The sequence below is a fragment of the Oncorhynchus mykiss genome, chromosome 10 (assembly GCF_013265735.2).
Source record: "Oncorhynchus mykiss isolate Arlee chromosome 10, USDA_OmykA_1.1, whole genome shotgun sequence".
Classification (NCBI taxonomy): Eukaryota; Metazoa; Chordata; class Actinopteri; order Salmoniformes; family Salmonidae; genus Oncorhynchus; species Oncorhynchus mykiss.
Window position 1 is genome coordinate 68,405,654 of NC_048574.1, and position 14,698 is coordinate 68,420,351.

The 14,698-nt window shown below is 44.9% G+C and overlaps 1 protein-coding gene across 1 annotated transcript in view; it reads left to right on the forward strand.

The window, feature by feature from the left end:
* Positions 1 to 14,698, forward strand: part of LOC110534535 (FRAS1-related extracellular matrix protein 2) — a 52,057-nt gene that overhangs the window by 18,638 nt on the left and 18,721 nt on the right. The window contains exons 3-7 of the mRNA XM_021619425.2: positions 4,647 to 4,793; positions 6,132 to 6,362; positions 6,734 to 6,859; positions 8,410 to 8,661; positions 13,562 to 13,711. Of these exons, the coding sequence (XP_021475100.2) occupies positions 4,647 to 4,793; positions 6,132 to 6,362; positions 6,734 to 6,859; positions 8,410 to 8,661; positions 13,562 to 13,711 (906 nt within the window). The remainder of the gene's footprint in view (positions 1 to 4,646; positions 4,794 to 6,131; positions 6,363 to 6,733; positions 6,860 to 8,409; positions 8,662 to 13,561; positions 13,712 to 14,698) is intronic.

Genomic DNA, 14,698 nt, shown 5'->3' on the forward strand with positions numbered 1-14,698 from the left:
GAGAGCGAGAGCGAGAGAGAGAGAGAGAGAGAGAGAGAGAGAGAGAGAGAGAGAGAGAGAGAGAGAGAGAGAGAGACCATGGCTGACTGAAGTGTCACACCGGCCGGATCTGAAGCCCACTATCTCACGGTCATGTCTATGGCTCTGATCATGTCCACCTGGGGGATGGAATGTGATATTAGTGTAATTGATTATACACAGACAGCTCAGATTGTAATGATATTACCGTGTCATTTTAAAGGGTACGTTTGTGTGCTTGTATCATCATTGTAACATGTGCTGATTTGTTTTTGAGGCCTGCCAGCCAACTCTCTTGGACGACACACAAAATATATGGATGATGACGACATTGCCTTTGTCATAGTCGTCATAGCGTTTTCAAAGGCTCAGATATCACACAGCCAGGGCTTTGAGGTCCCCTCCACTGGCTGTGCGTCTATGTATAACATGATGTATGTATAGCGTCACAGCGATGTCATGGTGTCACAACGTATCTCTATCAGGTCTGGGTAATGGAGACATGGTTAGGGAAGACTTTTCCTCAGCTCTTTTTTTCCAATTGACTCCCATCCCCCCCCCCCCCGGTCGGAAATCCAACTCTGTTCTTTTAACAGGCGCCAGGTCAGGTGGTAAATGCTAGATGTCCTTAAATCTCATCTGTCCTATTTTATCAGCCTGTTGATTTAGGTTATTCTGAGGATTTCAACTCAAATGAACTCCAAGACCTTATTATCACCCTGATAATTGAGTGACAATTGAGAAATAACAGCAGCTGATCAATTCAATTAAATATGGTCATTAGCGCTCATATGAATTAATTTCCCCAGTGCAGAATAATCTGCTTCTAATTCTTACATGTCAATTGACTCCTTCGTTTTCAATATTATTTTACTTACATAGTCTCATCATCTATAGTATTTCACCAGACAAACTACACCATGTGAGAAATTGAAGGTATTTCCATGCAATACTCAAGACAAAATGGCATTATTACCCGATTATTACATGTCTTGAGGGTAACAGTGTCAGAGCTGAAACCAGAAGCTGTCAGATAGGCTGCCAGTCTGGATGCCAGAGCGATAGTCTTTTTGTTGCTGACTATGTTCATATGATAATCTTACCTATCTGACACACAATACAGGCTCACTAAGCTCAATATCAGCTCTGTGTAAACTGGGCAGCCTGCCTAGGAACACGTGCCTTTCTGAACAGAAACACATCCTTCAGATTCTGTGGGTTTGAGGAGATATGAGCAGAAATGTATACAGGTTTGATAAATCAAGTTTCTTCCTTGATAAGTGATCATTATACTTTATGTGATGGACTGAGGTGTGACTAATGTGCCATGTAGCATTTAGTTTATGTGCACTGTACGTTATAGGTACAAGTGACGGACGAAAGTCAACAGTCACTGCACTTCCATTTTACATTGCAAAGATGCTCAAGTGTTTGATATTTCCACTCAGGCTAAACGAAAATACACTTAATCAAACACTCAAATCTTCTTTGGAAGTTAACTGGCTCATCTTGTCTATCAATTGGCCACATGCGCACTCATCAAGCGTGGTGGAATTTGGGGCAGGCAAAGACAAACATGATGAATGCTTCCTGTATTTTTAGCCGGAGCTGTCAGAAACATGAGCATGGTCAAGGATAGACACCGTTCGGTGCTAGGGGCTCCTATGTCAAACTGGGACTCCATGGCTACTATACTATAGCATTGGGGGATGGCTGGGGTGGGGTGGTGGCAGGTTCTGGTGTGTGTGTGTGTGTGTGTGTGTGTGTGTGTGTGTGTGTGTGTGTGTGTGATTTACGTGAACAAGTGAAACAAGTGAAACGATCCAATTTAATCAATCCCCCGGAAAAATCCACTAGTTGGTATCAGTTCAATTCAATCCACCGTCATTGACATCCAGGCTTGGCGGAGTGTGGTTTGTCCCTGGCCCTGTTGTGTCTCGGTTATGGCCCGGCGTGCCATGTTGACATGTGGGTTTGAGGAAGTGGCCCCATCTCCTCCCTCCAGTGTTTTCATTCTCCCCAGTCACATAGCAGAACGCCCACAGCTCCTTTCTCCCTCAGCCAGGCAAAACCAACCCCAATGCAGGCTCATTGTATGAATGAACCAGATGCTCCATGCTCTTGTCCTCCATAAAGCCTAGTGAGAGTTTATTTCTCTAGTTAGCCTCCTCTCACAGGTTCTCTGTCACCCCTCAGAGGATTGGTTCTGCTTCCTTTCCTTAGTGTTCTGTTATGTAGGGGTTCATATCCGAAGGGTCTTTTCTCCGCATTGATCTACCAAATCCTCGACTCTGGTGCTGCAACCATCATGCTACAAGAGTGCGATAATAATGATATGAATAACACATAATAATACATTGAATTTAGAGCACCTTTCAAAAACCTCAAGGACACAACAGGGTTAATAATATCAAGGGTATTTACTTCTTGACACGGACCGTATGTTGGCAACCACTATGCTACTAGGCTAACACTAGCACTCCTCTGCTAGAGGTATATCAATGGTTAATATCACACGGCCTTTTCTCAGTCTACCTACCAAATCCTCAACTCTGGCGCTACAACCATAGAAATAGAGTGATATTCTGATGACCACAACCACCGTGGCCCTACACTAAAGGAAGTGAAGGGTTAATATGAAAGGGTCTTATCTTGACATTGACCAGGGTCAGGTTAATAACAGGCTAATAAGGCCTTTCTGCCACTGTGACCAGCGGTGCAAAACCGACCAACACCTCTCTAACCTCCGCGGCTCTCTGAACCCACTAAGCTCTGGCCAATCAGACACAAGGTGAAGGGTCCTCCTAGGGCCTGTCAGAGAGGGGATAAGCCAAGGCGTTTGGACGTTTGGCCGCAGTTATTAAAAAGAAGCCTGGGATTAAGATTTAAGCATTAAGAAAGTTACCGGCTAAGTAAGTAACTCCGTCTGTCCAGAGCGGCCCATGTCAAGCGGCGAGTGGAATACTTTCTTTTGAAGGATAAAGGAGTCATGAGATAGTATGGATTAAGGGCAGAGGAAGCAATTTAGAGTCAATGGTGATCAGTGCCAGGTGACTACGAGCTTCAGACCTGGGTTCAAATACTGTTTGATATCTTATTTAATACCCTAAAAAAGGGGGGGGGGGGGGGGCTGTACTTTTGGGACTATTATATTGGTCCCATTGCATCAGGTAAGCTTAATAGAGACCAGGCAACATATTTGAAATGATGAAATGATTTAGAATAGTATTTGAACCCAGGTCTGGTTCATACGTGTGTTTTATGGCACCTGTTCTCTTCATGGGGCCTAATGAGGTAGATACACTTCAAGCTGAGAAAAATGACCTAGATATGAAGTCTTAATCACTTTAAATCTGAGGTTTTACAGAGGGTCCTGTCCAGGTGCAAATCTCAAGTCAGAGGTTTCCGTGTGCATAGTGCACAGACTCAAACATTGTAAGAACTAATTAGTTAATCTTTCTGTTTTTCACCACAACAAATGTGAGCTACTTTCACAATACTAACGTTTAACACCAAGGGGTAAAAGGTCTATTTTAAGCCTATAGACATGAAGTAGACATGAAGTTACCCTTGTCCCTCAGAGGTGCTGCTGGTGCTTAAAGGGATACCGCTGGTGCTTAAAGGGATACCGCTGGTGCTTAAAGGGATACCGCTGGTGCTTAAAGGGATAGGGCTGATGCTTAAAGGGATAGGGCTGATGCTTAAAGGGATAGGGCTGGTGCTTAAAGGGATAGGGCTGATGCTTAAAGGGATAGGGCTGGTGCTTAAAGGGATAGGGCTGATGCTTAAAGGGATAGGGCTGGTGCTTAAAGGGATACCGCTGGTGCTTAAAGGAATAGGGCTGATGCTTAAAGGGATAGGGCTGGTGCTTAAAGGGATAGGGCTGGTGCTTAAAGGGATTGGGCTGGTGCTTAAAGGGATAGGGCTGGTGCTTAAAGGGATAGGGCTGGTGCTTAAAGGGATACCGCTGGTGCTTAAAGGGATACCGCTGGTGCTTAAAGGGATACCGCTGGTGCTTAAAGGGATAGGGCTGATGCTGAAAGGGATAGGGCTGGTGCTTAAAGGGATAGGGCTGATGCTGAAAGGGATAGGGCTGATGCTGAAAGGGATAGGGCTGGTGCTGAAAGGGATAGGGCTGATGCTGAAAGGGATAGGGCTGGTGCTGAAAGGGGTAGGGCTGATGTTTAAAGGGATAGGGCTGGTGCTTAAAGGGATAGGTGCTGGTGCTTAAAGGGATACCGCTGGTGCTTAAAGGGATACCGCTGGTGCTTAAAGGGATACCGCTGGTGCTTAAAGGGATAGGGCTGATGCTGAAAGGATATGGCTGGGGCTGCCATGTCAGTGAGTCACCAGGAGTAATGGAGCCTCTCTCTGCACCTCACCTTTAACCCCTCTGCTAATACTGTCTGGTTTGAGAGAGAGAGAGAGAGAGAGAGAAAGAGAGAGAGAACAATGGAGTGAGAGAGGAAATTAGAAACAAGGCATCACTCAAGAGGCCTGTGATGGAGGATTTGAGGGTAAGCCCTGACATTAAGTTATCAAGTTACCCTTCACAATTTAAAATATCTGTCTTTTGTCATAGGGCTCAATGAGTTTACAAAAACTGATGTCAAAGTTTTGTCTTCTAGGTGGAAACAAGCTGAAGCCGCAGCCATTCCGGCTCAACTGGTCGTGGATCAGCCTGGAGAAGGAGTACTATCTGGTGGATGAGGACGCCAAATTCCTGGAGGTGACGCTCAGACGCAGGGGATACCTGGGAGAGACATCCTTCGTCAGTGAGTATTGGAAGTCTTACACAGTATTTACCACAGATCTACAGCAGACTTTACCTAAACAGATAAACCCAATGACTAAAATTGGACCTATAGCAATATTCACCTCTAGACATAGATATAGAATGTATTTACCTCTAGCAGTATTTACCTCTAAACATAGAAATAGACTGAATACAATGGGTACAAAGCTCCTCAGTGATTTTACAGAATACTCATGCAATATGGCTGACATGGAGATTCTATGTCTATGGTACTGAAAGTCTTGAACAGGATTTACATCAGATCTATAGTCTATTGGTTTGATTTTTGATTTATTAGGATCCCCATTAGCCGACGCCAAGGGCGTGGACTCTTTGACAAAAAGGTGCTATCTAGAACCATAAAGGGTTATTCGGCTGTCCCAACCCTTTTTATTGCAGGTATCAAACCCTTTTGGTGCCAGGTAGAACCAGGCACCAAAAAGGGTTCTCTTATAGGGACAGCTGAAGAACCCTTTTGGAACCCTTTTTCTAAGAGTGTACCATGGTAGATCCTGTTGGAACTGGCTTGCACTTTGTTGGTTCATCCCCCAAGTGATATATCTGAGTTAGTGCATTTCTCCCATTGTTTTCTCTGCTTGCCATTCAGATAAAGGTAGTTTTAAATTGCCACTATTTTATCCCTAATGGGTTGTAAATATTTCAATCACCCACCACCATCAACTCTGACTAGGGGTACTTCGAAAAAATGTAAATGTCAGTGGAGAGACTATTCAGAAAGCAGGACCTATTAAACTGTCATTGTGTTAAAAGACTGATTGGCCCTTTAAGGGTCTTCATGGAGTGTATTTGTCTGTTATTACCCTGCCATTAGAAGAAGCCTAAGAATAAAACAGACCCCTAATTATCAATCTGCCCTGTGTGTGTTCCTGTTTGACTGATGACCCATTTCCTGTCTCGCTGGTGAAAAACCTAGTTTGATTGAGGGGTCAGATAGCCCTTCCTCATAGAGGTCACAAGGTCATGTCAACATGCTTGTCTGTTTGGCTACATCCAACACACAAGCTTTTATACATAGGCTCCTATATTTACAGTTGTTTTTGACGACACAGTAGTGGGCAAATATGAACAAAGACAGACAATGAGAGCTAACCAGGCAATTACAGTCTATAAATCACAGTCAACCTGCAGTCATCTCACATCCTCTGAGGCCCTACAAACGACACAGTGCTACGTGCCATTATTATAAAGCTATTCAGTTCAATTAGGTTCAGTTCAGCTCAGCTTACCTCAGCTAAATTCCAATGAAATGTCATTAAATGAGGTTCTATTTAGTTCAGTTCGATATGGTTCTATTCAGGCATCACCACCAAGGATGGCACTGCGGAGAAGGACAAGGACTTCCGGGGCAAGGCCCAGAAGCAGGTCCAGTTCAACCCAGGCCAGACAGTGGCCACCTGGAGGGTAAAGATCTTCACGGACCAGGAGTTTGAGACCAGCGAGACCTTTGAGATCCAGCTGTCGGAGCCTGTCATGGCCGTGCTGGAGTACCCCGATACAGCCACTGTGGAGATAGTGGACCCTGGTGATGGTAAGAATGAACGGCCTTATCTGCAGATTGTCTGTTTGATTTGCCCTCCGACATGAAATCCTTTATGAATAGTAGACAGGCTTTAAGTCAATTGGAAAGGCTACATTCATTTACATGGATTGACACATGAAAAAATATAATTGTATCCTTCATTTAAGATTCCGAATCAGATCATGTTTATTGTTCCATTGTTGGGCAATTTGATGACAGCAGCAAATATGCATGTATCAAATAAGTACAGACTCACCTGGGCTTGTAAACTCTTCTTCTCTTGTTCTCTATGGCCTATCCTCTGTGTTTCTCCCATAAATATCCTATTAAATGACTATTCTAATTCTGAATTCTATGGTTTCTCCCTCTTTCCTCTGCAGAGTCCACGGTGTTCATCCCCCAGGCAGAGTATAAGATAGAGGAGGATATTGGGGAGCTGCTTGTGCCTGTTCGCCGCTCTGGAGACCTCAGCCAGGAACTCATGGTCGTCTGCTACACCCAGCAAGGTGAATACAGTCAAATATATCATTCAAATACATGGGTTTTTACAAAGATTAAATACATTTTTCCACATTTTGTTACATTACAACCTCAAAAATATTAATAATCTAATCAATCAACACACAATACCCCATAATTTAAAAAAAACAGATTTTTAGAATTGTAATTTAAAAAAAAAACAGAAATAGCTTATTCAGTATTCAGACCCTTTGCTATGAGACTCGAAATTGAGCTCAAGTAAATCCTGTTTCCATTGATCATCCTTGAGATGTTTCTACAACTTGATTGGAGTGCAGTTGTGGTGAATTCAATTTATTAGACATGATTTGGAAAGGCACACACCTGTCTATATAAGTTCCCACAGTAGACAGTGCATGTCAAATCAAAAACCAAGCCATGAGGTCGAAGGAACTTTCAGTAGAGCTCCAGGACAGGATTGTGTCGAAGCACAGAGCTGGGGAAGGGTACCCAAGAACACAGTGGCCTCCATCATTCTTAAATAGAAGAAGTTTGGAACCACCAAGACTGAGCAATCTGGGGAGAAGGGCCTTGGTCAGGGTGGTGACCAAGAACCCGATGGTCACTCTGAAAGATCTTCAGAGTTCCAGAAGGACAACCACCTCTGCAGCACTCCACCAATCAGGCCTTTATGGTAGAGTGGCCAGACGGAAGCCACTCCTCAGTAAAAGGCACATGACAGCCCGCTTGGAGTTGGGCAAAAGGCACCTAAAGGACTCTAAGACCATGAGAAACAAGATTCTCTGGTCTGATGAAATCAAAATTGAACTCTTTGACCTGAATGCCAAGCGTCACGTCTGGAAGAAACCTGGCACCATCAGTTGTGGGGGAAGGAGAGTAGTTTTATGTTACAATATATCTACAGTGCATTCGGAAAGCATTCAGACCCATTGACTTTTTCCACATTTTGTTATGTTACAGCCTTATTCTAAAATGGATTAAATCATTTTTTCCCCTCATCAATCTACACACAATATCCCATAATGACAAAGCAAAAACTGAAATATCACATTTACATAAGTTTTCTTACCCTTTACTCAGTACTTTGTTGAAGCACCTTTGGCAGCCATTACTGCCTCGAGTCTTCTTGGGTATGACGCTTGGCACACCTATATTTAGGGAGTTTGTCCCATTCTTCTCTGCAGATCCTCTCAAGCTCTGTCTGGTTGGATGGGGAGTGTCGCTGCACAGCTATTTTCAGATCTCTCCAGAGATGTTCGATCGGGTTCAAGTCCGGGCTCTGGCTGGGCCACTCAAGGACATTCAGAGACTTGTCCCAAAGCCACTCCTGCGGTGTCTTTGCTGTGTGCTTAGGGTCGTTGTCTTGTTGGAAGGTGAACCTTTGCCCCAGTCTGAGGTCCGGAGTGCTCTGTACTTTGCTCCGTTCATCTTTCTCTCGATCCTGACTAATCTCCCAGTCCCTGCCGCTGGAAAACATCCCCACAGCATGATGCTGCCACCACCATGCTTCACCGTAGGGCCTGTCATTCTTCTATTGACCCTTAACCATTGACCCCTGAACTCCTTTTCCCAACAGCCAGTGCAACGGGCACCATCCCCAGCACGGTCCTCTCCTACAGTGACTACATCACGCGTCCCGAGGACCACACCAGCGTGCTCCGCTTCGACAAGGACCAGAGGGAGAAGCCCTGCCGCATCATCATCATTGACGATTCGCTCTACGAGGAGGAAGAGAGCTTCAACGTGACCCTCAGCATGCCCATGGGTGGCCAGGTGGGAGCCACCTTCCCCAGTGCGAAGGTCACCATCCTGGCCGACAGCGACGATGGTGAGTGGGGTTGTTGGGCGTATGGTGGGTGGTGGCATCTCTAAGTCACCTGTTGAATACAGAGGTCAGTCAATTGTCATTAAACCCTTTTTGAAACTTGAAACCCTAGCTCAAATAGTTCAACACACAGGTTCAAGTCAACTTGAATGCTACTTGTCAATGGCAACAGACTCAATGATTCCTGACCCTTTACTATATTGACAATAAAGGAAACTCTACCAGTATCAGAATTACTTCCTATTCGACCCCCCAGTCTCTTGGGTTCAGTGAACAAGACTACACTCTTTTTTTTAAAGTGTGATCTATAACCTAAAAGGGTTCTTCGGCTGTCCCCATAGGATAACCCTTTAATAAAAAAGTTTGGTTCCGGGTAGAACTCTTTTGGGTTCCATGTAGAACCCTTCCACAGCGGGTTCTACCTAGAACCAAAAAGGTTTATCCTATGGGGACAGCAGAATAACCCTTTATGAACCCTGTTCCTCTCAGCTTTTCTCTATGATTTCCTGGGACTTCCTATTGGCCACTCCTAATGATATGACTTCCTGGGACTTCCTATGGGCCAATAATAATGATACGACTCCCTCTATGTTTGCTAAGAGGGCTTAACTGTTTCCCGAGACACTTTGATGTGCCCAGTTACAATTTACAAGTGTACAGGTGTGTGTGTGTGTGTGTGTGTGTGTGTGTGTGTGTGTGTGTGTGTGTGTGTGTGTGTGTCTTTGTCTCTGGGTTTTTGTGTGTCAGTCTCTGCCTGTGCTGTGTGTTGTGTGTCAGTGTGCACCTGTGATGCCTTAGCAACCAAGCCCTTTCATCCACATTGATTTAGGATCATTTGATCTCCCAGCAGTTGTCTAATATTCAATACAGTCGCTGAAAACACATAGAGTCGTGCAACACTATTGAACTGATAACAGGGTCATTACTTTTCACTGACGATAGACACGTATCAATAGCATTAATTTGCCTCACTCTTTGTTCTCCTGTTAGTGAGGTAGAATAAAGGAACAATTGATGCAGCCATGCCAAAAGCACTAAGGTAAAGAGGAAAGACAGGAGACTGAAAGAGAGAGAGAGAGCTGGTGCCAAACAGTAGATGAAAGGAGAGAGGAGAGGCAGGAAAGATGTGGTTAGAAGTTGGTTTATCAACAACAAAAAACAACTGTGCCACATAGGAACTACAGTAGGGCTTGTGAGAGCATGTAGACTGTAGGACTGTACAAAGCCTAGTGAAGCCTCTTTGGTGAGAGTGTTACCATCAACACCATAACTCAGAGGCCGGGTGCTGGGGATCCTCCAGCCATCATCAACACCATAACTCAGAGGCCGGGTGCTGGGGATCCTCCAGCCATCATCAACACCATAACTCAGAGGCCGGGTGCTGGGGATCCTCCAGCCCGGGTGATGCCCTTCTTTACTGTAACCACTGGTCTCTATGTGTAATCTATTCCACTTCAGGTCCACTCATGGATGGCACCATTCCCCAAAGCCACACACAGACAGACAGTGGCACACAAACACACTCAACCCAAGACAAAAGCACCTCTCCCCACATGTTTGTCTTGACTCCCCTCTCTTTGCCCTGTCCTTCCCCTCCTCCCTGCTCCCTCCTCTCGCTCTACCCCTGACTACACACTCCATCTGTTCTACAATCCTATACTTCTAGTAACAGGTGGTAGAACTGGGAAGAGAGAAAATAGAATCTAATAGAAACTCCAGTCTTAACTACACTGGACAACCCTCTGTCATGACACATAAAACAGCTCTCTGAACGGGTTTTGTTCTGAGACAGTCCTCCAACTCCACCACTCAGTGGAGCTGGGGGAAAATAGAGGGCTTCCATTTGTGTTGCAGGGGCCAAGAGGCAGGTAGGGAAACAGGGGGAAAACAGGGATTTGTGGGAGAGGAATGTCAAATGACAGGCATGTTTTTCCTCCGGCTCCTGTTTGATGGCGTTCAGCCTCCATTTCATTGTGTAGCTGTTATCTGAGATGGGGGTGATGGTTTGTTTACAACTTCAAGAACGCTCTGGAAGTAAAAAACAAAAACATATTAGGATATCATATCGACATGAATGTTCCCTCTTTTCGTTTGCATGTATGTCAAATATCACCCGTAGGCTTTAGATGAGAAAGAGGAGATGTGTTTGTTTGTTACACAGGTAAACCAAGAAGCACGTTCAACTGAGATTTTCCATTGATGATGATTGTTAATCCAGGACCAGTCTTAAAGGTCCAATGCAGCCGTTTTTATCTCAATATCAAATCATTACTGGGAAAGAATGAATTACCTCACCGTGATTGTTTTAAATTAAAATGGACAAAAATACACAAAAATAGCTTCTTAGCAAAGGGTCATTTCTCAAGCAAGAACTTTTCTATGAATGTATGGGAGTGGTCTGAGTGGGAAGGGGAAAACTGAAAATGAGCCATTACTGCTAGAGAGGTTTAGAAATCTCTTTCTTATTACCACATGGTGATGTCACCATGGAAGGCCAAAACTCCATCCCACCAAAACAGGCTGAAGTTTCAGGCGGCCTTTTCAAACAGCTCTTACACTAACAGCTATTTCACAGTATTATTCCAAACTCAAAGTGTGGAAATATATAGAAAACACAGAAAAATCATGAAAATCAGCCTTTAATCTGTGTCTGGGAAACTGCCCCTTAGTGTTCAAGTGATTTACTTTCTGAATCTGAGGCCACTCCAGTCCTCCCCATCCACTCTGACTGAATGAGTCATTTATCTCTCTTTAGTTGTCTCTCTGAGCCGTTCCTCTTCCTCTCCTCTTGCACTTCTCTCCTCCTCCTCCTCCTCTCCTTCCTCTCTCCCACCCTTCAGAGCTAATTTATTTCACTAACTGGTTTGTTCTAATGACAGACACACTCACAGTCTGGGCTACACTCCCCACCCTGTAATTTGGAGTACAATGGAAACGTTATGTCTAAGTAATCAGCGTGCATTCCCAGACATGATCTCCAGGCGACAAGAGGAGATGTCTTCTCAATGTAAAGATCCATTCCTCCATTGTGCCACAAACTTCTTGGTGGGTCCTGATATCTAAAGTGACAACACTGTGTGTGGGGGAGTGTGTGCGTTTGTGCGTGTGTGTGTGCGTGTGTGTGTGCGTGTGTGCGTGTGTGTGTGTGCGTGTGTGCGTGTGTGTGCGTGTGTGTGTGTGTGTGTGTGTGTGTGTGTGTGTGTGTGTGTGTGTGTGTGTGTGTGTGCGTGTGCGTGTGTGCGTGCGTGCAAACCCATCTCCCTGGCTGAGCAAACCTGTGGTTGGGACCCCGGCCAGCATTAGGCTTCATTGTTATTAGTCTGGCTCTTCCTTCTCAGTGATCCTTTAGGGATTGCCATTTCTCCTTCCCCCTAACCAGCCACCCCTGTTACTAAACAGTATCTCTGGTGATTGAGAGGCATTGAGAGTAAGCCAAGTTTTAGCGGGTCAGCGGTGGTTGTCTGTCTGCGGCAGTACATCTCGACCACCTCTTAAAATCCTCTTCACCTAACAGTCAGTTAAATGTGTACATACTTCCTATTCTCCATGTCCTACTTTTACTATTTTATCCAGCTATAGACTAAATAATCACGAGTGTCACAATATTGTATCTGCCCCTTATAGAAGTGGCAGAAAGCTCAATTATAGATCAACCTCATTAGTGGATGTACAGTAGACAGCAGTAGCTTGTCAGTGATGAGTCTGGCTGTTATAGAGGGGTGGACAGTAGACAGCAGTAGCTTGTCAGTGATGAGTCTGGCTGTTATAGAGGGGTGGACAGTAGACAGCAGTAGCTTGTCAGTGATGATGAGTCTGGCTGTTATAGAGGGGTGTACAGTAGACAGCAGTAGCTTGTCACTGATGATCAGTCTTGCTGTTATAGAGGGGTGTACAGTAGACAGCAGTAGCTTGTCAGTGATGATCAGTCTGGCTGTTATAGAGGGGTGTACAGTAGACAGCAGTAGCTTGTCACTGATGATCAGTCTTGCTGTTATAGAGGGGTGTACAGTAGACAGCGGTAGCTTGTCACTGATGATCAGTCTGGCTGTTATAGAGGGGTGGACAGTAGACAGCAGTAGCTTGTCAGTGATGATCAGTCTGGCTGTTATAGAGGGGTGTACAGTAGACAGCAGTAGCTTGTCACTGATGATCAGTCTTGCTGTTATAGAGGGGTGGACAGTAGACAGCGGTAGCTTGTCACTGATGATCAGTCTGGCTGTTATAGAGGGGTGGACAGTAGACAGCGGTAGCTTGTCACTGATGATCAGTCTGGCTGTTATAGAGGGGTGTACAGTAGACAGCGGTAGCTTGTCAGTGATGATCAGTCTGGCTGTTATATAGGGGTGTAGAGAGATGAATCCGCTGTGTGTTCCAAAGATATGCATTCCTTCCCTCTAGTCTATTACTCAGAGAGGGAGAGGTAGAGAGATCCTCCTGTCTGTGCTGCCTCCCCCGTCTCCTCCCTCTTATCAGTGCTACTGTCATCAGACAAGGTGGACATCCCATCCCTCTTCTCCCCCCAACTCATCCCCCTTTCACTTATCCACCATTTCTACCTGGCTTTTCAGGTGTGCACTGTAGACCTCTGGCACTGAGTTCAGACGACACTGTCTGGCCTCGATGAGGGGAGGATGATGAAGGGATGAGTGGGGTGACAGGTCTCTTCCTGGAAAGAGGGGGATGACCCCGTCAGCCGTACCAACTGTATCTGACAAGCCGAGTTCAGACCAGAAATGTGGATTATCCCATGACAGCTTCTTCCCCAAAGACATCCTTAATCAAAACCACATGCTTGTAACTTAATGTTCATATCTGTAAGATGTAGACGATAATATACTGACCTGACCTCTCTCTCTCTCTCCCCACCCTCCCCCATATCTCTCTTTCTCCCTCTAACACACAGAGCCCTCTCTGTATTTCGGAGAACTAGATTACATTGTGGATGAGAGTTCAGGCTATGTGGAGGTCAGGGTCTGGAGGACTGGCACTGACCTCTCCAAGACGGCCACAGTGACTGTCCGCTCCAGGAAGAGTGACCCCGTCTCTGCTGAAGGTCAGAAGAAGAACGTGAATGTTAGATCTATTATTCCTATCCTCTTTGTGGTGTAGCGTTTCCAGAATACAGTGCCTTGCAAAAGTATTCATCCCCCCTAGCGTTTTTCCTATTTTGTTGCATTACAACCTGTAATTTAAATGTAATGTAATGGACATACACAAAATAGTCCAAATTGGTGAAATGAAATGAAAAAAATAACTTGTTTCAAAAAATTCAAAAAAAGAATACATATATATAAAAAGGAAAAGTGGTGCGTACATATATATTCACCCCCTTTGCTACGAAGCCCCTGAAGAAGATCTGGTGCAACCAACGACTACCTTCAGAAGTCACACAATTAGTTAAATAAAGTCCACCTGTGTACAATCTAAGTGTCACATGATCTCAGCATATATACACCTGTTCTTAGTGTTCTTAGTGGTGTTGCAGGCCCCAGAGTCTGTAGCACCACCAAGCAAGCGTCACCATTAAGACCAAGGAGCTATCCAAACAGGTCAGGGATAAAGTTGTGGAGAAGTACAGATCAGGGTTGGGTTATAAAAAAAAATCTGAAACTTTGAACATCCACGGAGCACCATTAAATCCATTATTCAAAAATGGAAAGAATATGGCACTACAACAAACCTGCCAAGAGAGGGCCCTAATCAGAGAGGCAACAAAGAGACCGAAGATACAGGAGCTGCAAAGCTCCACAGCGGAGATTGGAGTATCTGTCCACTTCAAGCCGTACACTCCACAGAGCTGGGCTTTACAAAGAGTGGCCAGAAAAAAGCCATTGCTTAAAGAAAGAAATAAGCAAACACGTTTGGTGTTTGCCAAAAGGCATGTGGGAGACTCCCCAAACATATGGAAGAAGGTACTCTGGTCAGATGAGAATAGAATTTCACTTTTTGGCCATCAAGGAAAACGCTATGTCTAGCGCAAACCCAACACCTCTCATAACCCAGAGAACACGATCCCCACAGTGAAGCATGGTGGTGGCAG